This window comes from Macaca fascicularis, chromosome 9 (genome assembly GCF_037993035.2).
Source record: "Macaca fascicularis isolate 582-1 chromosome 9, T2T-MFA8v1.1".
Taxonomy (NCBI): domain Eukaryota; kingdom Metazoa; phylum Chordata; class Mammalia; order Primates; family Cercopithecidae; genus Macaca; species Macaca fascicularis.
The window spans coordinates 92,518,385-92,543,662 of NC_088383.1; the positions used below are offsets into that span (position 1 = coordinate 92,518,385).

The window sequence follows — 25,278 nt, forward strand, 5'->3', positions numbered from 1 at the left end:
TTTTCCCAGTCATACACTTGCCTCACCCACACAAAAGAACAAAGCTTTTTTAAAAGAAAACTCCAGGTTAAAAAACATAAATTTCAGACACAAAGACACAATTATCTAGCAATAGAAGTGGACTGAGCCATTGTTGACCTGCCTCCTCCAAAAAAAGGTAGTTCATTTGGATTTTGGTAAATAAATGGTTAGAAAGCACAGCAAAACTTGATTGCCACTACAGTTGTCCTAATTTAACCACTGTGTGCTGAGTGATTTAGAATCAGAAGCTGCCTTCATGAGTAAAGATGAAAAATTCAAAGTGTAATGCACCAAATAGCAGGCTAAAAAGACTTGTTTATACTTATTTTTCCTTTGTTTACATACATATATATATGAGTTCACAATAAAACTTCAATTCCAATCTGATACCACACCATTTACTCTAGTTTTCTTTTTCTTTCCAAACTTTTATCTCTATTCTCTGATTATAAGAAACCTTCTTCTTACCTTCATTGTATTTACTTACTAAGTAAATGTCACTGGGTGAAACCAATCTCCTGCCTATGACTCCATACAAATGGTCTCCTCACTCCACTGATGCTCTGACCCCACACATCTGGCTGCCACTGGCCCAGCATAGATGCAGCCCTCACCCCAACCACAACCATGCAGACAAACTTATTACCAAGTTCAAAGTCCAGCACTTCACACTACATGCCACTAATACCATACCCCAAACTATTGCCTTCTTCATTGCACTTGTACTTTTATTTTTAAATTTTCTTTCATTTTTAATTTTTGTGGGTACATATATTTTGGGGTGATATTGAGATATTTTGCTATAGGAATGCAATGCATAATAATCACATCAGGATAAATGGGGTATCCATCACCTCAAACATCTATTCTTTATGTTACAAAAAAACTGATTATATTATTTTTGTTATTTAACACATATAATTAAATTGCTTTATACTGTAGTCACTTTGTTGTCCTAACACATACTAGGTCTTATTCATTCTTTTTAACTATGTTTTGTACCCATTAACTATCCCCACTTCCCCCATAAACCTGCATTACCCTTCCCTGCCTTTGGGATCCATTCCTCTACGCTCTATCTTCATGAGTTCAATAGTTTCATTATTCAGCTCACATGAATAAGTGAGATAATGCAAAGTTTGTCTTTCTGTGCCAGGCTTATTTCCCTTAATTTTCTTATTTCACTTAATTTGATGATGTCCAGATCAATCATGTTTTTGGAACTCGCAGGATGTCACTTTTTATGGCTGAATAATACTCCATTGTGGATGCATACCACAATTTACCATGACAGATTCAGAGTTTGATGCCTTTGATTTTCTTTTATGTAGTGGGAGATAAGTGTCTAGTTTTATTCTTCTGTGTATGGATATCCAGTTTTCCCAGCACCATTTATTGAGCTGATTTTGCTGCCAAATATTGGCCATTGTGAATAGTGCTGTAATAAACACGAAATGCAGATATCTCTGCCATATTCCGATTTTCTTCCTTTTGTGTTTATACCTAAGAGTGAGATTTCTGGATCATGTTGTAGTTCTATTCATAGTGTTTTGAGGAATTTCAAATACTGTTTGCCATAGTAGTTGTACTGATTTACATTTATACAAACAGCATGCAAGAGTTTTCTCAAGCAGAAGGAGTCTTTCCCATAGCCACCACAGCTAGACTGAGTCTCATCTGAAGCCAGCAAGTCTCATAACACTACCTGGGTATCCCTGCTGGCTATTCAGGGACCAAGGATTTTTTTTTTTTTCCTTTTCACCAGATGATGGGTCCTACTAGGACTGGGATCTTGTCTTCAAGGCAGAGGTTTCTCTTTTTGCCCAGGGTGTGTCTAGAAATGTCAGCCATGAGGTAGAACCTGAAATGGAAGCCTTATGACTTAGACCAGTGTCCTATCCTACTGTGGCTGACCTGGTATTCAAGATGTAAGACAATGTTCCCTTTACTATTCCCTCTTCTGTCCTTGGCAGACGGAAAGAGTATCCCCCTGAGCTGTAAGTTGTGCTGCCTGGGGTTGAGGGAGGGGTTGCACAAGCACTCCCTTAGCTGCTCCAGCCATTGTCACCCTTGGTCACATGCCATCCTAGTCCAGTGGGTCTAAGCCCAGCTCAGTACTAGGACTTGCTTAGGAGTTGCAGTCTTTGTGACCTAGACTGTCTTTCAAATTTACCTAGAACCCCAGAGCCCTTTAGCCTGTGGTGGGAAGGCTGGTTGGAACTTAAGTTTCAACTGCTAGTTTAGGTTATTCCACTCTGGATAGGGTTGGTTTATATACCCCTTCTGTGAGCAGGCATCAGCTGAATTCATTCTGGTTTTGCTTTCTGCTGTGGCAGAACAGCGCTGAGTTCAATGCAGAGCCTCACAATTGCTACACTCTCCCTCTCCCAAGTGCACAGATCCTTTCTTCTGGCCATGTGTCTTCTGCCAGGGGATGAGGGAAGGATGGCATCAGCAATTCAAGACTTTCTTTCCTATCCTCATCAGCGACTCTTTCAGTGATATGTATTTAAACCCGGGTACTGTGAGTGCTCACCTGATTTTTTCTTCTTATGAAAGTTGTTTGTTGCAGGGGATGATTACTGGGGAACCAACTTGCTTCACTCTCTCCACTCTTGCTTTGACATCCCACTATGGACTGCTGTCCCACTGACATCCTTCCCATGCAGACACCATCATTACCCTCATTATTCCCCAACTCAACACATATAAGAGTCTATGCAAATGCCCTTGTAACCATCTTTAGGCTTTGAAATCACACCAAGTCATCACTTCCATTCTGACCCGCTCATAAACATTCTGCTTACCTGCTTTAGGTTCTGACATTCCATTCCAGACATCTTGAATACCCTCCTTTGCCTCTCTTGGGTTTGGTTACCACATGCCAGGCTGCTACGGCAACCCTTTTCTAAGAAAGGCTTATTTGACACAATTTACCTTCTGAAACCCCACTCAGGCTCTGATTCCCTATACTGATCACTGCCACAACACCCCACCCAACCCAGATAGCCTGATATCACTAAGTCTAGGACACCCCAAATTAGACTGCTGTTGTCCCCCACCTCATGGGCATGCCCTACTCACCCTCATGAGATTCTTAACAATTCTTGCTGGCCCTTCACTGCCATTCCATTTGGCTCCCCAAAACATTTCATCTTTCAAACATGGCCACATTTGCCTCCCACTGTCTCAGATGCTTCTCTCGTTTGACTAAGGCTCTAATACTTCATGCTATGCACGTTGCTTCCACAAATACTACTGCATGTTCCTCCCTGTCTGGAGTTCTGATTCTCTCTACCAGACCACAGCCCATACCTGCAATAGGAGCAAAAGGTTATCATGCTAAGCCTTATAACGGTTTTTGAAATTAATTATTCAAGAAGAAAATCAGGAAGGAAGAAGTCAGGAAGTACACATATATTTATGACGCTAAAGAGATGCAAACATTCAAAGTCTCTACAGCAGATTTTCACACCACACTTTGGATCACAAAATCAATTTTTGGTGTTAATATGATACCTTGTTAATGAAATCAAGTAGTATATAAAAGAACAGAACATAACAAAATAGAAAATTATAATAATACTATTAATTCTATTAATAAAATATTAATAAGTGAAAATACCATGTATAAACATTTGGTTACTGGTTCTAGAAGACAGATGAGATAGATAAGAAAGAGGGAAGAAGGAAGGAAGACAGGCAAGGTATCCAGGTTCATAGAGTCAAATATAATCTTCATATCACCAGATTCAAGATTTTTTGACTTGAGTAAACTGATCTCTTGACCTGGATTATATGTGTATTTGACAAAATAACCTTCCAATGTTTTAATTGTTTATTTTTTACACTTAAGCCTTCAAGCTATCTAACATGTATTTTTGTGTATATAATGAAATTTGAAATCCATTTCAATTTCTTCTGTGTGAATAAAGACTAAGCAGCATCATATATGAAGGATTTTGCTTTTTCCTAACTAGTTGTACTGTTGGCTCTGTCTGTTTTGTGTGTGAATTTTCTTATGTGTATGGATCTACACTTCATATTTTACGAAACTAATTGTCTAATCCTATACCACTTGAAGCAAGTCCATTTTTTATGCTCCTTATACTTTTGTGGCTTCAGTAACAGGAGGAATGCTTTCCATTTCCATTCTATGTGGCTGTTTTTGATTTGGGGCTTTATAAAGACCAGATTCACTACTATAGGATCCATCTATGCTAACATTTCCCCTAGGAAGATACCTCTGTGTTAAGGCATCCCATGATCTGGCACTTTCTGTGTTTCTCTCTGGTCCCTGTCCCTAAGTCACAAGAAGCTCATTAGTTCCAGAAAATCAAATAGATTGCTACTGAGTGTGGACAGCAAGGAAGTTGCACTAACTCCATCATCTCTGTGGAATAATTCTTGCTTGTTATTAGCAGTTGTATTAAGATATAATTCACTTACCCTAAAATCTACCAATTTAAAGCACACGATTTAATAGTTTCTAGTATATATTCATGTAGTTGTTCAACCAGCACCACAATCAATTTTAGAATATTTGTATCACGCAATAAATGAAGTCTATATTCATTAACAATTACTCCTCATTTACTCCAGAATCACCATGCCTAGGCAACTACCAGTCTGCTTTCTGTGTCTTTAAATTTGTCTATTCTGGACATGATGTTTAGGTGTAATCATGCAATATGTGATCTATTGCGTCTGGTTACTTTGCTTAGCATAACATTTCAATGCCCATGGTGTAGCATATATTGATATTTCATTATTTTTTGTTTCTCAATAATTTGCAATTGTCTGCATATACTACACTTTATACATTCATCAGCTGATAGTCATGGAGATTGTCTCTAATTTCTTTTTTCTTTTTTTTTGAGATGGAGTCCTGCTCTGTCGCCCAGGCTGGAGTGCAGTGGCGTGATCTCGGCTCACTGCAAGCTCCACCTCCTGGGTTCACACCATTCTCCTGCCTCAGCCTCCTGAGTAACTGGGACTACAGGCGCCCACCACCATGCCCAGCTAATTTTTTTGTACTTTTAGTAGAGACAGGGTTTCACCATGTTAGCCAGGGTGGTCTCAATCTCCTGACCTCGTGATTCAGCTGCCTCAGCCTCCCAAACTGCTGGAATTGCAGGCATGAACCACTATACCCGGCAAGGAACAGAATATTAAGGATGGAGTTCTTTCATTATTTTGGGGGTTTCTGGAGTTGGCTGCTTAATATGATTGATCAAAAAATGTTAACTATTCTACTTCTAATAGTATGGTGAACAATGATAGTCCTTGCTCTGAACTATTTAGATAGTTATGTAAAATAAATGCATTTGTCACTCCTGATTCACCACTTGTGAAAGGCAAAGAGTTCAGTGACTCTATACATAATACCTTTGACTATGAAGTTGGTTAGTTGCTCCTAAGTTTACTGGACAAAGTGATGAAAGAAAAGGATGAACTCAGGGATTCTAACTCCTGGCTTCAGAAGCAGATACTTAGCTTCAAATCTGCTAAGATTGCCCTGAGTGAGAGTCTTAGCTCCTGTAGAGAAAGAGCTGAAATTATGGAAAATGAGACACAAGTTCTTATCATGCTAATGGCTGACCTGCAACAAAAGCTGCATGCACAGCCTCACCAGGTGTCCACTGTTAAATTGAGGGCATTGATTGGAAAAGAATGGGACCCTGAAACTTAGAATGGGGATATGTGGGAGGACCCTGATGAATCTGTGGACACTGAGCTTGTAAACTCTGACGAAACTTTTTGTCAGAAGAAACAACTTCTCTGTTCCTAGTAGTGGAAACCTCCCCTCCCTGATCCACGCTGCCATCAGCCTTTCCACCTTTGTCTGAGGAGAAAAACCTTGCACTGCCTAAAGCAACAGTGATGGCCTTCCCTGAGGCAGTTGCCAGGCAAAATAATGTTGATTCTCCTCGGAGCCAGCCCCAACAGCCCTGTTTGCTTCTAAATCTATAACTAGACTAAAGTCCCTGTGGGACCCTAGAGCTAAGTTCAATGTGTGACCCGTGAGGAAGTGTGCTACACTCGAAAAGAACTACTTGAGGGTTTTTGGGTTTTGTTGTTGTTGTTTTTTTTTTTTTTCATATAAACAGAAATCTGGAGAACAGGCATGGGAATGGATATTATGGGTATAGGATAATGGTGGAAGAAACATAGAGTTCAATCAGGCTGAATTTATTGATTTGGGTTCACCAAGTAGGGATTCTGCATTTACTGTTGCAACTCGAGGAGTTAAAAACGGTTCTAATAGTGTATTTGCCTGGTTAGCTAAAATATGGTTTAAAAGAGGGCCAACTCTGAGAGGGCTGGAAATGCCAGATTTCCCTTGGTTTAATGTAGAGAAAGGGATCTAAAGGCTGAGGGAGATTGGGATGGTGGAGTGGACTAGTCACTTTACAGCTACTCATCCATGCTGGGAGAGTTCTAAAGATATATCCTTAACCAATGCTTTGCAAAATAGATTTGTGAGGGCAGCACCCGCATCTTTCAAGAGCCCTATAATTGCTCTTCTCTGTATGTCAAATCTAGCAGTGTGAACCACAGTCACTCTACTACAAAATTTAAATACAACAGGAATAATTGGATCCCAAGGTGGCACGGGCCAAGTGGAGGCACTCAACCATCAAAGGCAAGTTACCATAATGGACAGCAGAGGCAAAGCAGCATCAGAGTAGTCTGACTCATGTAGGGCTCTGGCATTGGCTAATTCATCAGGGTTTTCCTAGAAGTGAAATTAATAGGAAGCCTACTGCATTTCTACTTAATTTAAGCAGAAAACTTCTAGGTCTAATGGACAAAAGACTAATTTGAATTATAAAAACGGAGAATCATGACCCTTCAGTCAATTTCCAGATTTGAGCCAGTTTACAGACCCAGAACTCCTTGAATGAAGGGGAGGCCAGGTCCCCTTGAGGAAGAATCCCATTACACTATCCACCAATTTATGCTGTTAATCTTTCTTTCATCCTTCTCCAAGGAAGCCTGCAGCCTTTTACCAAGGTCACTGTGCACTGGGGAAAGGGAAACGATCAGTCATTTTGGGTACTGCTGTACACTGGCTGTGAGCTGACGTTGATTCTTGGGAACCCAAAACTGTGGTCCTCTAGTTAAAGTAGGGGCTTATCGAGGTCAGGTAATTAATGGAGTTTGAGCTTGGATCTGACTTACAGTGGTTATCCAGTGGGTCCTTGGACTCATGCTGTCGTCATTTCCCCAGTGCTGGAATGCATAATTGGCACAGACATACTTAGAAGCTGGCAAAAGCCCCATATTGGCTCCCTGACTAGAGGGCTATTATGGTAGGAAAGGCCAAATGGAAGCCATTAGAGCTTCCTCTACCTGTTTTTAATAGTAAATCAAAAACAGTATCACATCCCTGGATGGTTTGCAGAGAATAGTGCCACTATCAAGTACTTGAAAGATACAGGGGTGATGATCACCACACCCCTGTTCAACTCTCCTATTTGGCCTGAGCATAAGATAGATGGATCTTGGAGAATGACAGTGGACTATTGTAAGCTTAATCAAGTGGTGACTCCAACTGCAGCTGCTGTACCAGATGTGGTTTCATTGCTTAAGCAAATTAACACAGTTCCTGGTACCTGGTATGCAGCCATTGACTTGGCAAATGCCTTTTTCTCCATTCCTAACCGTAAGGCCCACCATAATCTTCAGACTTCTCAGCCACTGCAACACAGAGCTGGGGGTGATAAGAAATTATGTGGCCTGCCTTTCATGGGCATTTACCCGAGTTTCAGACTGAAGCTGTGAGGAAGAAGTCCCATGTTCTTGACTACGCCTGCATTATGCTGTGCTGGATAGGTTTTTGGAAAGGGACAGAGACAGGCTGTTCTTAGTGAACTCACTAAGAACAGTTTTCACAGTTCTTAGTGAGATTTAGTAGGTTTTGTTGAATATTTTTCCACTTGCCATATGTCTTGAGAACAATATTTAGAGACTATTTTAAAACTTTATTTATATTACTATTATGATTATTAATATTATTTTGAGACAAGGTCTCACTCTGTTGCCAAGGCTGGAGTGTAGTGGTGTGGTCATGGCTCACTGCAGCCTTGAACTCCAGGGCTCAAGTGATCCTCCCACCTCAGCCTCCCAAGTATCTGAGACTATAGTTGCACAACACCATGCACAGCTGATTTTTGTATCTTGTTGTTTTTGTTTGTTTGTTTGTTTGTTTTCTTGGTATAGATGGTTTTCACCATGTTGCCCAGGCTGGTTTTAAAACCCTATCCACAAGTAATCTTCTGGCCTCAGTCTCCCAAAATTCTGGGATAACAGGCTTGAGCTACTGTGCCTGGCTGAGACTTTAATTTTTAAGGTTTCTTTTTTAGCAGTTCTGATTGTTTTACTGGGAGATGGTCAATGTAGCTCCTCACTTTGCCATTGGAGAAGTGTCTCTGCTATGTGTTCCAATCCTGCTTATTTTTACTTTTTGATATCTATATCAACTGAAAATTTACTAAGGGATTATGTTAGTGTTTGATCTATTCATTTGCTTAAAATAATACATGCTCAGTATTGGTTGTGAATTGTGTATTTCACTCATTTGTCATTTTTTTTTAGCTCAAAGTGTTGATGGCCAGGTTTATAAACATTTATTTATGTTCCCCTCCCGACCATCCACTGCCAATATAGTTGACCAATGTATTAGTCCATTTTCAAGCTGCTGATAAGGACATACCTTTTGGGCAATTTACAAAAAAAAGAGGTTCAATTGGACTTACAGTTCATGTAGCTGGGGAGGCCTCACAATTGTCGTGGAAGATGAAAGGCATGTCTCACATGGTGGCAGACAAGTGGAGAGAACTTGGGCAAGGAAACTCCCATTTTTCAAACCATCAGATCTCATGAGACTTATTTGCTATCACAAGAATAGCTATGGGAAAGACCTGCTTCCATGATTCAATTTTCTCTTACCAGGTCTCTCCTACAATACGTGGGAATTAAAGATAAGATTTGTGTGTGAACACAGACAAACCGTATCAACCAATATCTACCTATCTTAGACACATTTGAGATATTTCTTTCTATTTATCAGTACATAAAGTAGACATGGAGAAAAAGCAGTGCTAAAGTATACATTTAACCCTGCAGATGAAAATTTTTGTGTCTAAGAATAGGGAAAAAAAATTCCCCCCAAACTTAAGCGATTGGGGGGAATTTGATGCACTATTTCTGCTAATATGGTATCATATCACTTACTATATGTTGCTGAGTATTCCAGAAGTGAGAGTTTTATTGGTAACAGAGGTGTAGTCTCTTTAAGAAACACTACTTTACAAATAAATTTTTTGCCTAAATTCTATTGTGCATTCTTCTTTCTAAATGTTAACATCAATAGTAAGAGTTTAGTAAATGTGTGCTAAGCACTATGCTGAATTCTAGATAGGAACTATTTCATTCTATTATCATGACAGCCTTGTGCTATTTTATCTGAGTATCAGAATGATGTCACTGAGACATAAACACCTTAAGTCTTGCTCAAAGAGGACATGGCTTGTAAGTGAAAGAGTCCCATTTCACTCCAAAGCCCAAGATTTTAACTATTAAATTAATTCATTGAGCAATACCTTCTTTTTTTTTTTTTTTTTTTTTTTTTTTTTTGAGATGGAGTCTCGTTCTGTTGCCTTGGCTAGAGTGCAATGGTATGATTTCAGCTCACTGCAACCTCTGCCTCCTGGGTTCAAGCGATTTTCCTGCCTCAGCCTCCTCAGTAGATGGGATTACAAGCGCATGCCAACATGCCCGGTTAATTTTTGTATTTTTAGTAAAGACAGGTTTCACCATGTTGATCAGGCTGGTCTTGAACTCCTGACCTTGTGATCTGCCCGCCTTGGGCTCCCAAAGTGCTGGGATTACAGGCATGGGCCACTGTGCCTGCCCATTGAGCAGTACCTTCTATTTGAATTGAATTCTAAAGTGTATTAAGTATCTATTACTTCGTCTGATTCTATATCTACTATATGAAGTAGATGCTTGAAATATCTTTTATTTCATTTTATGATTTAGAATAGAGGTCTAGGGAACTGTTCCCTAGACCCTAGGTGGCTAAAAGTGAGAGAATTAAGACTAGGTTCTTAATCTTGTAGATATTAGACCTGGATTATTTTTACAAATACACAGTTAAGCAGAGTATAGTGAACACTATTTCTCAATGTTTATTTCACAAAGATTAATATTTTCTTAAGGTAGGGGCTAAAGTGAATAGTTTTATATTATTTCTCATTTCTAGCAGTACATATATTATTTATAATGGGCACCAATTAAATGCTTTGTTTTTGTCTATTTAATTCAGAATATTGTGTGATTAATAGTTCCTAAATTGGATTACATATTTTTATCTATAAATAGTGCTGTGATGTGTGGGGCTTGATGGACAATTGATCTCTGATAACTATGCTTGTTGTGTCTATTTTTTTGTGTGTTTGTTTTTCATGTTTTTTTTTTAATTTTTTATTTATTTATTTTTTTTCTTGAGATGATGTCTCGCTCTGTCACCCAGGCTGGAGTGCAGTGGCGCCATCTCAGCTCACTGCAAGCTCCGCCTCCCGGGTTCGTGCCATTCGCCTGCCTCAGCCTCCCGAGTAGCTGGGACTACAGGTGCCCGCCACCATGCCCGGCTAATTTTTTGTGTTTTTAGTAAAGATGGGGTTTCACTGTGTTAGTCAGGAGGGTCTTGATCTCCTGACCTCGTGATCTGCCTGCCTCGGCCTCCCAAAGTGCTGGGATTACAGGCGTGAGCCACCGCACCCGGCCTGTGTCTATTGTTTTTAAGGTGCACTTTCTGTCCACTTCTCTCACAGTTGTCAAGCCATTCACTATATACAGATTTCATTCACTGTCTGCCTGTGTCCGGATAACTTTATTATTTTATATATCTGTTTTTTATATAGTGAAGGCTGAGAAATCTAACTAGTTAGAAAAGTGAATAGGCTCTGAGGAAAGCTTTGAGAAAACCTTGAACTAAATTCTAAGAGTTTAAGTAAATTGCTTTGTAGGTGTCCAGTTTTTCATAGTTCTAAAACAAAGAACAAATAAACTTCTATTTATATAAATCTGGACAAGAGCTATATCTTGAAGAAATTTTTATAATGATAGAAATGTTAATTCTGATTTTTTTCTGTTTGGTTTGTTATTAAATGTTAAGGGCTGTAAACTGACCAAAGCCAATTCTTTCCACAATAAATAGATTCTAAGTATTAATCGCCACCAATAAGTAGTAGTAAAAGAGGACTAGGATTCTCTGTCACAACATTCATAGAAAGGTTGTAAAAGTTTGTCTCAGGCCAAATACTACTATGCACAGGTATATTTATTAGCAAGTAAGATTTGTCCTTTTAGAGGCCTGACAACATTTTTATTTCAGTTCACTTTAGGCAAACCAAACACTATTCTAGGGACAGCTCTCAGAGTAATGTTATAGTTAGTATTGGGCAATAAAAACTATGAATAATTGGGCTAAACTCATAGTTGTGGAATCATCTTTTCAGCATCATTCCAGATGACAAAAGGCTTCCTGGTTTCATACAGTTTATTCATATAACTTCCTTTATCTTGAGCCATTCATTTTAGCAATGAATATTCATGTCCAATATTCATCAAGGTGATAAGCAAATATCTTACTAATTATAAATAAAGATAACTGAGATATTTATATCAGTGTGCCCAGAACAAACTGTTCCCTAATAGTCTTTTGGAATGTGTTTAACTTAGGACAAGTATTCTGAAAATGTAGATTAGGACACAAACACATATACACACACACACACACACACACACACGACCTTCTTTTCTCTGTCAAGTTTGGAAGCAATTAATAGAGAGACACACAGTATATACAATAGATAAAAAGCATGTGGGGTTTCTTTTTGTTTTGTTTTGTTTTACTGTAAATTCAGTTGCTTAAAGTACCAGATACAATTGAAATGCTGTACTTCCTTCAGTACATTAAAGTTTGGCTCCCAGTCACAGGAAGTACAAAGGAAGGCCGTTTATAATACTAGGAAAAATATGCATACACAGAACAGAGCTCTGACTGAGTTTCCTGGACTTAGTTTATCCTTGCAGTTTTATAAATCAGGGAGAAGCCAGAGTGTCCCATGCCCTCCCCTCCTGAGGTGCGCATTTTCCTGCCTCTCAATGAAAACAGGAGCAGGGAGAGACCAGTGTCCACTTAATACCTTCTTTTTTCATTTTTCCAAAATTCTCTCATTCATTTTTCTCATTATAATTATAATCATTAAGACACATGACTTTGCAAGGGCCAAATTATAAGTAAATATTAACTTCTTATTGTGTCACAACTAAAAATGCTAGGATATAACAGTAAATGCAGAAGACAAAATTTCTGCTTTTATGAAAGTTCCATTCTAATAGAGAAGAAAATTAACAAAATATATGTGAGTTATGTGGAACTTTAGAAGATGTTATGGGGAAAATGAAAGAAGGAAAGCTAGAGAGGAAGTGCATGGGAAAATACAATTTGATAGTGATTATTTCACAGAGAAAGTGACCTTACAACAAAGAATTGAATAAGGTAAGAGGATAAGCCATGGTTGTATCTGAGGAAAAGTATTTCAGGTTCAAGGTAAGACCTCAAAGTTTAGACCTGTCTGGTGTGTTTGAGGAAGAAGAAAATACTCCTCTTTACAAAGTAAAGTAAAGGAAAGAGACAGTAGTAGAAATGAGATCATTCAGTAATAGGAGAGGGATAGATATAATTACTTTGCATGAAATTAGGTATAGTTAAAAGAATTTGAGTATAGCAGTGACATAATCAACCAAATTTAACAAAGGATAATTCTGGATGCTGCATTGAAATTGGTCTGTGGAGGAAGCCTGGGAAAAATTATGGAGATTTGTTGATATGCTCTATCAGTCCATTCTAGGCTTGGAGTGATCTTTCCAGAAATGATGAGACGTGATTTCAATCTGGTTATATTTTGGTGGTTAAAAACTACATGATTTGTTAATGAATTGGATATGGAATGGAAGGTAGAAGTTAAGAATAGGTATTAAGATACAGCTTGAGCAACTGGAAACATTGATTTGTCATTAGCCAAAATTAAAACGCTGTTAGAGGAAGAGTAATTCAATATTGGCCATACTGTATTTGAAAAGACTTTTTGACATCTTCTATGGACTGAATGTTTGTCTTCCCCCAAAATTCACATATTGAAGCCAAAATCCTCAATGTCATGGTATTTAGAAGTAGGACATTTGGTAGTTTGAGACACTTAGGCTATGAGAGTGGAGTCCTCACGAATGGCCACTAGTGCCCTTATGGGGAATGAAGAAACCAGAGCTCTCTGTTTCTACCATGTAAGTATAGAATGAGAAGACAGCTCTCTGCAGACCACGAAAGGTGCATGGGATCTACTAGTGCCATGATCTTGAATTTCTAAGCGGCAGAACTGAAATACAATTTTGAAGTCATGAGCATTTAACATATTATTTGAAACTTTGATATTGGATTAAGTTGATAATGACAGCAATGACAGACAATGAGAGAGACTGACAATGAGCAAAAAACAGGAAGGATGATAAATAGTGTAGAATATGACTTTAACAATGAAGAGTAGCAGTTAATACTGTCTAATGCTTATGGTATAAGAATTAAAGCTGATGCATTTCCAGAAGAATAATCTGGCAGTGTCACTGAGAAACAAGAAGGCTACTATGAGGCTCACCAATCAAAAGGGATATCGGAAAATTAGGTTCTTAAGAAGAGCTTGGTGTTGGTTCAAGCAAGCAGGTGAAGGGAACGTTGAGATAAGTTTAGGACATAGGGGACTTTGCTAGTGATAGAGAATGAGTTTCAGAAGACTTAGAATATGAATTCTATAGTCTGTAAACTTTGGCAAATTATTTAATTTTTAAGCTTAAGATTTTATTATCTATAAAATAGGGATTGCAGTGCTCTCCAGATAAGATTGTTTTGAGGATTAAATGAGATGGGATATTCAAAGTGCTTTTACATAATGGTAACCATTATTTGGATGGGTCATTTTGAATATTTACATTAGTTCTAGGTTTATTTTGTTGATTGTTCATTGAGCCCTGGACAAAATTAGAGTTCCAGGCTCATTTTAGCATTGATTAAATCTCTTTGTGTTCCAAGGTTACCCATTTTGTACGACAACAATTTTTTGAGAGTAAGCCATCATAGAGTCTCCCTAAATCTAACGGAAGTCTAGATATTTTTCCTATTAAGGACTTCTTAATTTACAGAAATTTCTCTGGATATGACAAAGAAATTTATGCTCACTTTTAAATGCCATTTATTTTCAACACTACCAGTAGTGATTCTGCTATGCCTTCCTAGCATAAGGCATTTTACTTCATCCCCGGGCAAAAGATCATTAATCCATACCAACATTGTAAGAAAAAGAGCAGTTTTATGGCTCTCCTATGTGCAGTTTCCCAACATCCTTTTATTTTTGAACATATGTATATTTTTGTCATTGTAGACTTAGCTACATTTCCATGTTTCATATATATGTATATTCTGTATCATATTACTCATTTGATGTTGTTTAGAATATTTAATAAACTGACCTCTACTTACACTTACTTCAAAAGGACATTTTATATTATCATTATGAATGACAAAATAACAGTACTTGACATGAATAAAATATATTCATTAATTTTTTTAAATATATTCATAAATATTATAACATTTTGTTAAAGGCCAAAAAATGTAATACCAGGAATGAATGTGTACATTTTTTGAAACACTGCTATACTGAATTGAAAGCTTTATTTGTTGCTCTCAAGTAGTTTAATAACATAAATCAGAACTTGTTTGCCTAAGTGAGAAAATCATCCAAATCCATCGATTTTTATCTATTTTAGAATCCCTAAGGGCAGTTACTTTGTCTTAATGTCCTGTGAAATGTGTAGAATCATTCTGTGCACATAAAGTGCACTCTACCAGATGGTATTTGATGGCTGTGTTCATCTTTAACATGAACAGAATATTAGTTTACAGAAAATTTGTTTTCTTTTTCAAATTTTCCATTTGCCAGTGTCTAAGAACATTGCTTCCTTGGATAAATACTTTTGCTTCCCTATTGGTGCTTCTGAAAAATGAGGGACTCTTAAGTCAGATGCTGCAAGTAATCTGGTTGAGCGGACTGGAAAGAGTAATTTCTTTTTGATTTTTTTAAAGGAATCATTTGTTCTTCAGGCAAAATTAAAATTAAATTAAAATTAAAGGAAAGACTTGCTTTAATCTTAACGATGTTATTAACCATATATTAGCAAACCAGTGGCTAAAGTGCATTACTTGCCAGCCATCCAAAATACACATCATTTATTCATTTAACCAGAGATATTAAAGTGGTCAAAGTAAACTGAGGAGCTCCTCTTCCACATGCTTGCCTCCAGATCTGACAACCTCCTTGCTGTTCTTGAAACTCACTAGGCCTGTTTCCACCTCATGACCTTTATCACTTGCTCTGACCTCTTGCTGGAATGTTCTTCCCCACGTGACTTACTCTTTCACCTTTTACAAGCATTTGCCAAAATTTCACATTTTCAGTAAGTCTGTTATGATCACTTCTCTGTAAGTGTAAATCCTCACCCTGCTCTCCATATATGTCCTTCGTGAAATATTTTGTAGTTCAGCAACACGTATAAAGATCTGAAAACAAAATATTCTAATTAATTTTTAAATTCATTTTCCTCCACTACCATATAAGTTGTATAAGGGCAGGATTTTTGTCTGTGTGGTTTACCGCTGCAGCCTCAGTGCTTAACACAGTGTAGATGCTCGATAAATATTTGTTGAATTCATGAGTGATTACTGTAAATAATAGTATTATTATTCTAATTTTGTACTTGAGTGCATTATCTGAGAAGAGATGGTACACCTGAGGTTGAATCCAGGTAGCTGGCTCCAGAATCTCCCCCGTTAAACTCAAAATAAGCCCCAGAAAGATAACTGCTATCTTACTTTTCTCAGGCTTTGAAGAAGAGATTTGGATATGACTTGATTTATCAAAAATAAACACATAAAATGTTTAGTTCACTAAGAAGAAGCAATTTCTATCTCGTATATTATGGAAAATATTGAATAACACTATGCTCCCATTTTCAAGATGATACAGTTATTACTCTCTCTAGATAAAAAAGATGCATCTTTCAATTAAGTAAAGTACAGAGAAATCTGGTTGGAATGATGGCAGAAATAGTGATATAATTGAAGTCATATGCATTTTCTATTTACCAGTAAAGTTACTATTAGCTTTAAATGAGACAAGACATGCAAAAGGTTAATATAGTTTCTGACATATTATAAGCAGTTATTTTGAGATGGCTGGTTAGATTTATATATAAAAAACCTTTAAATATTGCTAATAGAAATATATTTAGGGTACATATACACACATAATCAAATCCTAATACTTGAAGAGTAAATGCTTCTGTTGATATTTCCAGTTTTTTCTTTTATGGATTATTTCTCACCTTTGGACATTGACAAATAAAGATGACATTGTCTATACAAGTGCTAACTCATGTAATGGATAGATTGCAGAACTTTGATGAAGATTATACCATTTCCTTTTGCTTTCTTGGCTGAAAAACTGTAAATATTTCCTAATTATTATACCACCCCAGACCCTGAAACACCAATAAAGGATTATGTGAAAAGATAAATATGAGGAAATAAATCAAATAAGAATTTCCTTTTAAATCCTAGGTCTTCAAAGTTTCCAAAATGAGCACGACCTTACGTAAGAATGAAGTAGGCAAATTACTGACATTCACAATCCTTAAAAGACTGAGGTATTTGAGTGGTCAAAATAAAACTGAAGAAATATTTCAAACTACCTCTGGGATAGAAAGGAATTAACATAAAAATAATGAAATACAAATAAAAAACACAATACTCACAGTGCTCTCATCTTACATAAAGGATATTAAATATTAGAGTAGATCTGATATAATAAAAGATTCAATATTAATCTGGACTTAAAATTGTTTACGTGAAGGTATCTTGTTTCAGAATGCATTTCTTCTGGCTTTTATGAAACACAAGATTATACAATATTTCTCAAGAAAAAAATTAAAACAGCAACAACATAGCAATAAACAAACAAAAAGAACTTGATCATATCTATAACAACATAACAAGTAAAATTTATTGACCAAGAGAAAAACAACAGAAAAAGTTCAGTGTAAGCTTTTTAGGGTTAAGATATAGTTTCCAGATATAATTCTCTGTTTCTTCAAAATGTTAGCTGAGTATCATTATTTGTGGTTCCTATCTAGCAAATAACAGAATACAAGGAAAAATACCAAGCATCTACTATCCATTTTATTGAGTGCATTCTTAAAAATGTCTTTGCTTCTTATTTTCTACTCTTAGGCTTCCATTATGAGTAACTCAATGAAATCTAAAATTTTGGATTTTGGCTGACATGGAATGTTTAAAAAATATTTTACCCTAGCTAATTTATTACTTTCTTCTTCATTTACTATTTTTATTCCATTTTATTTTGGTGTGTGTGGCACGGGGAGGGTGGGGAGCTGGGGGAGAAAGCAATAGACTTTATCCCAAAGAAATAAAAGATTGGCCTGGAAAAACAAGTACTTTTGTTTGCTTAATTAAAAATTGACTATTGTGAGGATATAAGGGAAGAAGCTACACTTTAGTAAAATGGTTACTACCATAATCCATGAGGAAGATGGTGGTAGAGAAGAAATTCGGACAGAGCCAGATACAGCAGATATTTGAGATAAATCTGGTGGGATCTGCTGACGGGTTGCATTGGAGAGTAAGAGTGAGTGCTCAAAGTGTGGCTATGAGCCCCGAGAAAGTAGGAGAATGGAGTTGCAGGTATTTACTGAGATGATGAAGCAGTGAAAACAATAGGTTATTGTTTGAATATCTTTTATTTTTTGAGGTATGTCAAGATGGAGAGGAGATCTAGATTTGGGGTTTTTAACCTTTTAAATCGGAGAGGCTTATTATTATTCATCTAATGTGAATCCATGTAGGCAATTGGATACACAGCTGAAATCCAGATGAAAGGGCTAGCCTAGAGATATGACCGTCTTTAGCAGATAGAGAGTATTTATAGCTACACTATTGAATGAGATGAGTAAATAAGTGAAGTTCAAGGACCAATCTTTGGAACAATCCAATACAAAATAAGTCTTATAAATGAGGAGAAATCAGCAAACGAAAATGAGGAACTACAGTTGATAATATGAGGATTGAAAGCAGGACAATATGATGTCATAGGAGCCATGTGAAGGAAGTATATCACTTTTATGAGACACAGATTAAATAATCTTGCAAAGCTTTTCTTACAGAACCTGGCCCAATATTCAGTAGTTTCTTACTGACTGAAATACTATTTTCAGTTGTCCCTTGATTCTGTAGTTTATGTGGTCCAATAGAGGCTTCTGACCATTAATCCAATCTGGTAGCTGATAAAGACATTCAATGAGCAGCACTGTGTAATCCATGTCAAAGCCAGCTGATCTACCACTAAGAACAATATGTTCTTGCCTGTCTGAACAGCGAATTTCACACTCAGCTTCTTATGGCTGGGACAGTTATTATCTAGTCACTGAAAGAAACTCACATACTTATTCCTCTCTCAGGTCCTGCTAACTCCAGGGCAGTTCCTGTCTGTGGAGAGGCTGGTGTTTCTGCCAGGATAGTCACCTAAAAATAAAATACATCTGGACCTTTATCAGATATTTCCCCCCTTTGTAGCATCATGCTTAGGCAGATCCTTCTTTCAAATCTCTGACAGCATCCAAATTTCTTTCTTTATCCATGTCTTTTATAAGAGGATCAAATGACTCACTGGAAAAAGAACTGATGTAATGTTTTTGAAGGTAAAACTCAGTGCCATAAAACAAGAGTATCTTTATTTTGGGCAAGAGAAACTTGGAACTAAAAGTCAAACTATATGTTTTCTTCTCCGACTTGGGTGTTGAAGGGAAGAAAAACCAACAAAAAGGTTAATATTTATTTACAATGTACCAGATATTAGTCTATGTGCCTTGATAAACATTATTTCAATTAAACCTCTCAAGATCTATTAACACTTGTATTGTTATACAGTCCTTGTTTTAGAAATGGGTACACAGAAATAATCACATAGGACAATTGGAGTCCAGTTTTGAAGTCATGTTTTGTGGCTATAAATTCAGGATTTTTAACCAGAAAGTTAAACTGATTTGAATTATTATCTTGATATATTCTGAACAGAAAAAGAAAAGAGTATATGTTAAACACTTTATCAACACTGTAAAAATGTATATAGAGTTTAACACCTTTTTTGTTTTTTTTTTTTTTGTTTGTTTGTTTTTTTTTTTTTGAGACAAAGTCTTGCTTTGTTGCCCAGGCTGGAGTGCAGTGGCATGATCTCAGCTCATTGCAATGTCTGCCTCCTGGGTTCAAGCAATTCTCCTGCCTCAGCCTCCTGAGTAGCTGGGATTACAGGTGTGCACCACTGTACCTGAGTAACTTTTTGTGTTTTTAGTAGAGATGGGATTTCACCATGTTGGTCAGGCTAGTCTTGAACTCCTGACATCAAGTAATCTGCCCACTTTGGCCTCCCAAAGTGCTAGGATTAGAGGCTGAGCCACTGCGCCCGGCCAGCAGCTTTTATTTAAATTATAAACAGACATATAAAATAAATTTATTAATTAATAAGATAGGTAAACCTTGGGAAAATGATTATTTCCACACCAGACAGGATTATGTATTCAGAAATGGATCAGATATTAATGTTTAATTTTACACTTTGCCATTAGGCCATGCTTTAATCTTTATTCTTTAACAGTGTCATGGACATTCTATGCTATTAGTTTCAAGGTTTTGTATTACTCCGTAATGAGTGGGCGCCACATCAATTACTTGATAATTGAATTATGTTTTCTCTCTGAAGGCAACTGATCGAGAGGGAGACCCAATAACATATGCCATTGAGAATGGAGATCCTCAGAGAGTTTTTAATCTTTCAGAAACGTAAGTAAAAAATGATTTCCTACTTTAAAAAAATGTACAGCAATGTACTGTTAGCAGGAGAACAGACTTCTAATCAGAGGCTTTCAACTGTGCGTAGTTGTACTTCCCTTTTTGTTTTCTATGAATGTTAATGGTAGCTCAGAGGATAATTCTGAGCCCAGAAATCTTACCCAGGAGTCTGTCTATTTTTAACATTTTTACTAGGTAAGCTCTACTGAGGTGGAAACATTTCATTGGAAGGCATAACTGGGATTAATTAGATCCTTTTAAGGTTGTCAGCTACTAATAATGACAAGGACATTACTGCAAAGGGTTACTTAGCACTAAACCATGTATTCAAAGGGAGTCTTGCAGGCAAGATGTGTTACAAACACATCCTTCAATTTCAGATTAACATAGATAAATTTAAGAAAAAAAGCAAAATGAAATAAAATACATGTTCATGTCAAACTTCTTTGAGGTCTAGATCAGTGTCATTCTACTTATCTCTCCGAATACATCTGAGATATTGCTAATGATAACTATTGAGAAAACTGGGAGCAGACATTAAAAGGAGGCATTTAGGGCTTCAGAGAGACCATTTGCTTCCCATTTGCAATAGCAAGGTAGCTGTTCTGCTGTCACATGTGGCTGGTTTCTAAAGAGCTTGGCTCTCCTCTGGTATTTCCTGTGTACTTATGAATAGTTTTACTTTCTGAAAGAATAGAAATGTAAACTTGGCCAAGGATTATAAAGTTAAAACTTTGACAAATGAATACATTGCCACGTCAGACTCAGAAACATGTGGGACATAATTCCAAAACAAGAGAACCATGTGTTGGTCAATTAGTCTTCTCAGAAATACCTGAAATTTCATGTTGAATAGAATTATACAAACATAAGTTAGTAATGCTGGGAAACTATAGACAAGGACAGTATTTTCCACAGATAAGTAAACTTCTATTTGAAAAATAAAAAAGCTTAACAGTTTTCGTTTTTATCCCATAGTGATGTAGAAATCAAAAATTAGCTACAATTTACAATCATTAAACAAAATAAAAATATTAAAGAAAAACTTTAATCAAGGCTGTGTAATATTAGCATAAACATAGACATATAAGCCACCGGGTCAGACTTAAGAATCCAGAAATAACTCTAGTGTTTATGGTCAATTGATTTTCAAAAAGGGGCCAAGATAATCCAATCAGGAAACAACTTTGTTTCAATAAATGAAACTGGGACAACGTGCAAGAGAATGAATTTGAATTTTTATCTCACATCATGCACAAAAATGAACTCAAAGTGGATCATAAACTGCAATATATGAGATAAAACTACATTCCACATAGAAGAAAATACAGAAGTAAATCTTCATTATTTGGATTAGTCAGTACATTTTAAGATATGACACAAAATGCACAAAGGATTAATGATAACATTGACAAATTGGGTCTCATGAATTTTTAAAAATGTATTTCAAGGATCACCATCCTAAAGTGAAAAACAACCTACAATGAGAGAAAATATTTTAAAATTATGTATATGGTGTGAAACATGTCTCGAGAACACATGAAGAACTGTTACAACTTAATAAAGAGAAACAATCTAATTAAAAATGGGCAAAATATTTGAATAGACGTTCCTTTAAAAAAGGATATGTGAATAGCCAACAAGCACATGGAAATGTGATCGTGATCACTGATCATTGGTCATTAGAGAAATGTAATTTAAAACTATAAAGAGATTTGACTTCATACATACTTTGTGTCTATAGTGAAAAAAGAAAGGCAAAAACAAGTACGACTAAGTGTGGAGATGTTGAAATCAGCATAAATTTATGTGGCCATGTAAAATGTGCATGTATAAGTTCCTTTTTGCACTGCTATAAAGAAATGCTTGAGATTGAGTATTTTGTAACGAAAAGAGGTTGAATTGCCTCACAGTTCTGCAGGCTGTACAGGAAACATGATGCTGGCACCAGTTCTGCTTCTGGGGAAGCCTCAGGAAACTTACAGTCACGATGGAAGGCAAATCGGGGAGTCTGCGCTTCACATGGCTTGAGCAGGAGGAAGAGAGAGGGAGGGGAAATGCCACACACTTTTAAACAAGCAGATCTCCTAACCTCTATCAAAAGAGCAGCACCAAGGGGGGTGGTGCTAAACCATTCATGACAAACTGCCCCCATGAGCCAATCACCTTCCAGCAGGTCCTATCTCCTACGTTGGTGACAATTTGACAGGAGATTTGGGCAAGGACACAGATTGAAACCGTATGAGTACCCTTTGGAGAACTGACCTTTTCTCCAAATGGTAGACAGAGTTACTGCATAAGTGAGCATTCTGTTCATATACAAGAGAAATGAAGACATGCATCTACATAATAGTTTGCACAAAGAAAGTTCATAAAAGAATTATTTATAATGGTACAAAAGTAGAAACAAGTCAGATATCCATCTGCAGATGAAGGAATAAACAAAATGTTGCCTATCTGTAGTAATATAATATTACTCATCAATGGAAGATAATGAGGTACTGAAACATGCTACAACAGATATGAACTTTGAAGATATTATGCTAAGCGAAATAAGTCAGTCACAAAAAGAGTATGTGTTACATTATTTCATTTGTATAAAATTTTCATAATAGGCACATCTATAAGACAAAAAGTTGATCAATGATTGCCTGAAAATGAGGAGTGGGAGAGAATGGAGAGTGACGGTTAATAGATACAGTGTTGAAAATGTTCTAAAATTGATTATGGTGATGATTGAACTACTCTGTGATTATGCTAAAAACCATTGAATTGTACCCTTTAAATTGGTGAATTTTATGATATCTGAATTAAAATGTTAATAAAGCTGTCAGCAAAAGAAAAAGACAACAATTAAGTTTTCACTTTCTCTGGTAAGCAGGAAGCCTAGGCCTCTCAAGAATTTCCATTCCTGTTTTTCCCTTGATGCCAAGAGATTTTTCAATTGCTGATTGTGAAATCTAATGAGCTACTGGTTTTGCCAAATAAATTATCTAAATGCACTGCTTTCCTGTATCTCTAGTGGTCCTCTCATCTCTGCATTTGGAATGAAAAAGATAATGGCTAGGTTACAGAGGTTCTTAAAGGTGTAAATTATGTCAATGCAAAATCCTTTTAGTCTAAATTGACCATGATTCTTAATGTTAAAGCTCTTAGGTCAACCTGGACAGATATCTCCTTAAGACGCAAACTACTTCCAGAAAGCTAAAGCAGAACATGTCCTTGTAATGGTTGTGTGATCCCTTTTCATGATCATTCTTGACTCAGGGTCCCATACACTGGGCCCATTGCCTTCTATCCTATGGTCACTTTGTTTCCACCACCTCATTGCTGTTGTTCCCATTGATATTTACAGAGTAGCCTGAACTGGTAGAAATACATTTCAATGCATTTGAAATGGAGAACAATAACTGAAATTTCAACTGCCACCTTCTTTGAAACTTCTGAGATTCATGTTCAAAAATTTGCACCATCACTTCTCTATAACTTTCAAGGATTTGAACAATCCGGGTACTGCTATAGTTTGAATATTTGACACTCCAAACCTCATTATGAAATTTGATCCCCCATGTTGGAGATGGAGCCTAATGGGATTTGTTTGGGTCATGAAGGCAAACAGCGTATGAATGGCTTGTTACCAAAGGTAATGAATGATTTCTTGCTTTATTAGTTCCCACAACAACTGGTTGTAAAAAAAGAGCTTGGCATCACCCCTCTTCGCTTGCTTCCTTTCTCACCATATGATCTCTGCACATGGCCTTCACCTTTGGCCATGAGTGGAAGTACTCTCAGCCCCTCACCAGAAGCAGATGCTGGCAATATGCTTCTTGTACAGCCTGTAGAACTGTGAGACAAATATACTTATTTTCTTTATAAATTATCCAGCCATAAGTATTCCTTTATAGCAACACAAATGGACTAAGAAAGGTACACTAAAAAAATAAGCAATGTTCTACCTTATCAGATACTTCAATATATGCAAATAATGTTTGGGTTCTATTTTATATCTTAAAGCAAAATGAAAAATATTTAAATGTCTATTGTATACTTTAAATACCACATTGTTTTATGCTATAATGCAAATTATCCCGATAAGCATCATAATAATACCATTACTTTCCTTTTCTTTAATGAAATAAAAGTATGCTAAAGTTTTCTTGCATTTCTTTAAAAAAAATAGTAGTAATGAATAATCATCTTAATGTCAGTATGGGCTTACAAAGTACTGAATTATTATCATTTTAATAAATTGGCTTAGTCACACAGCCAAGAAAGAAACTGGGTCTTTAAAGAAAAGACCTTGGTTTTTTGAAAATCACAAACATTGGTTATAAAAATCATTCAGTGTCATGTATTAAGTGGCCATATCTGTATGATTCTGTAATGCCCTATTCCAGTATCTTTTCATAGTGTCTGTCTTGATAGTGGCATACGATTTAGCAAATATTCACTCAGCAGTCATCCACAAATAAGTACACATTTAAGTAAGATATATGAAAACTTCCCGTATAAATATGATGGCCTAATGTCATAGTTATTTATTAAGGGAGGTTGAGGAATTGCCATCTCTCAAGTATTTATGAGTTGTTATCTCTGAAGGATGGGATCTGTGATGCCAACATTTAAAATCAGTGCTAAACAAGATAATTTCAAAAATTATCTCCATCTCTGTCCAAATTCTATTAAAATAATCAAAACCACAATGAGATACCATCTCACACCAGTTAAAATGGCAATCATTAAAAAGTCAGGAAACAACAGGTGCTGGAGAGGATGTGGAGAAATAGGAACACTTTTACACTGTTGGTGGGATTGTAAACTAGTTCAACCACTATGGAAAACAGTATGGTGATTCCTCAAGGATCTAGAACTAGAAGTACCAGATGACCCAGCCATCCCATTACTGGGTATATACCCAAAGGATTATAAATCATGCTGCTATAAAGACACATGCACACATACGTTCATTGTGGCACTATTCACAATATCAAAGACTTGGCATCAACCCACATGTCCATCAGTGACAGACTGGATTAAGAAAATGTGGCACATATACAGCATGGAATACTATGCAGCCATAAAAAAGGATGAGTTTGTGTCCTTTGTAGGGACATGGATGCAGCTGGAAACCATCATTCTCAGCAAACTATCACAAGAACAGAAAACCAAACACCGCATGTTCTCACTCATAGGTGGGAACTGAACAATGAGAT

General features: G+C 36.6%; 1 protein-coding gene across 8 annotated transcripts in view; it reads left to right on the forward strand.

Annotated features, from left to right (window-relative positions):
- PCDH15 (protocadherin related 15) overlaps positions 1 to 25,278 on the forward strand; it is a 1,788,406-nt gene that overhangs the window by 1,483,797 nt on the left and 279,331 nt on the right. For all 8 annotated transcript variants that reach the window (XR_012417282.1, XM_065521086.2, XM_065521087.1 and 5 more), the window contains one exon: positions 19,977 to 20,056. Coding sequence is in view for 7 of the 8 variants with exons in the window: in XM_065521086.2 (XP_065377158.1) it covers positions 19,977 to 20,056 (80 nt within the window). In the remaining variant the exon portion in view is untranslated. The remainder of the gene's footprint in view (positions 1 to 19,976; positions 20,057 to 25,278) is intronic.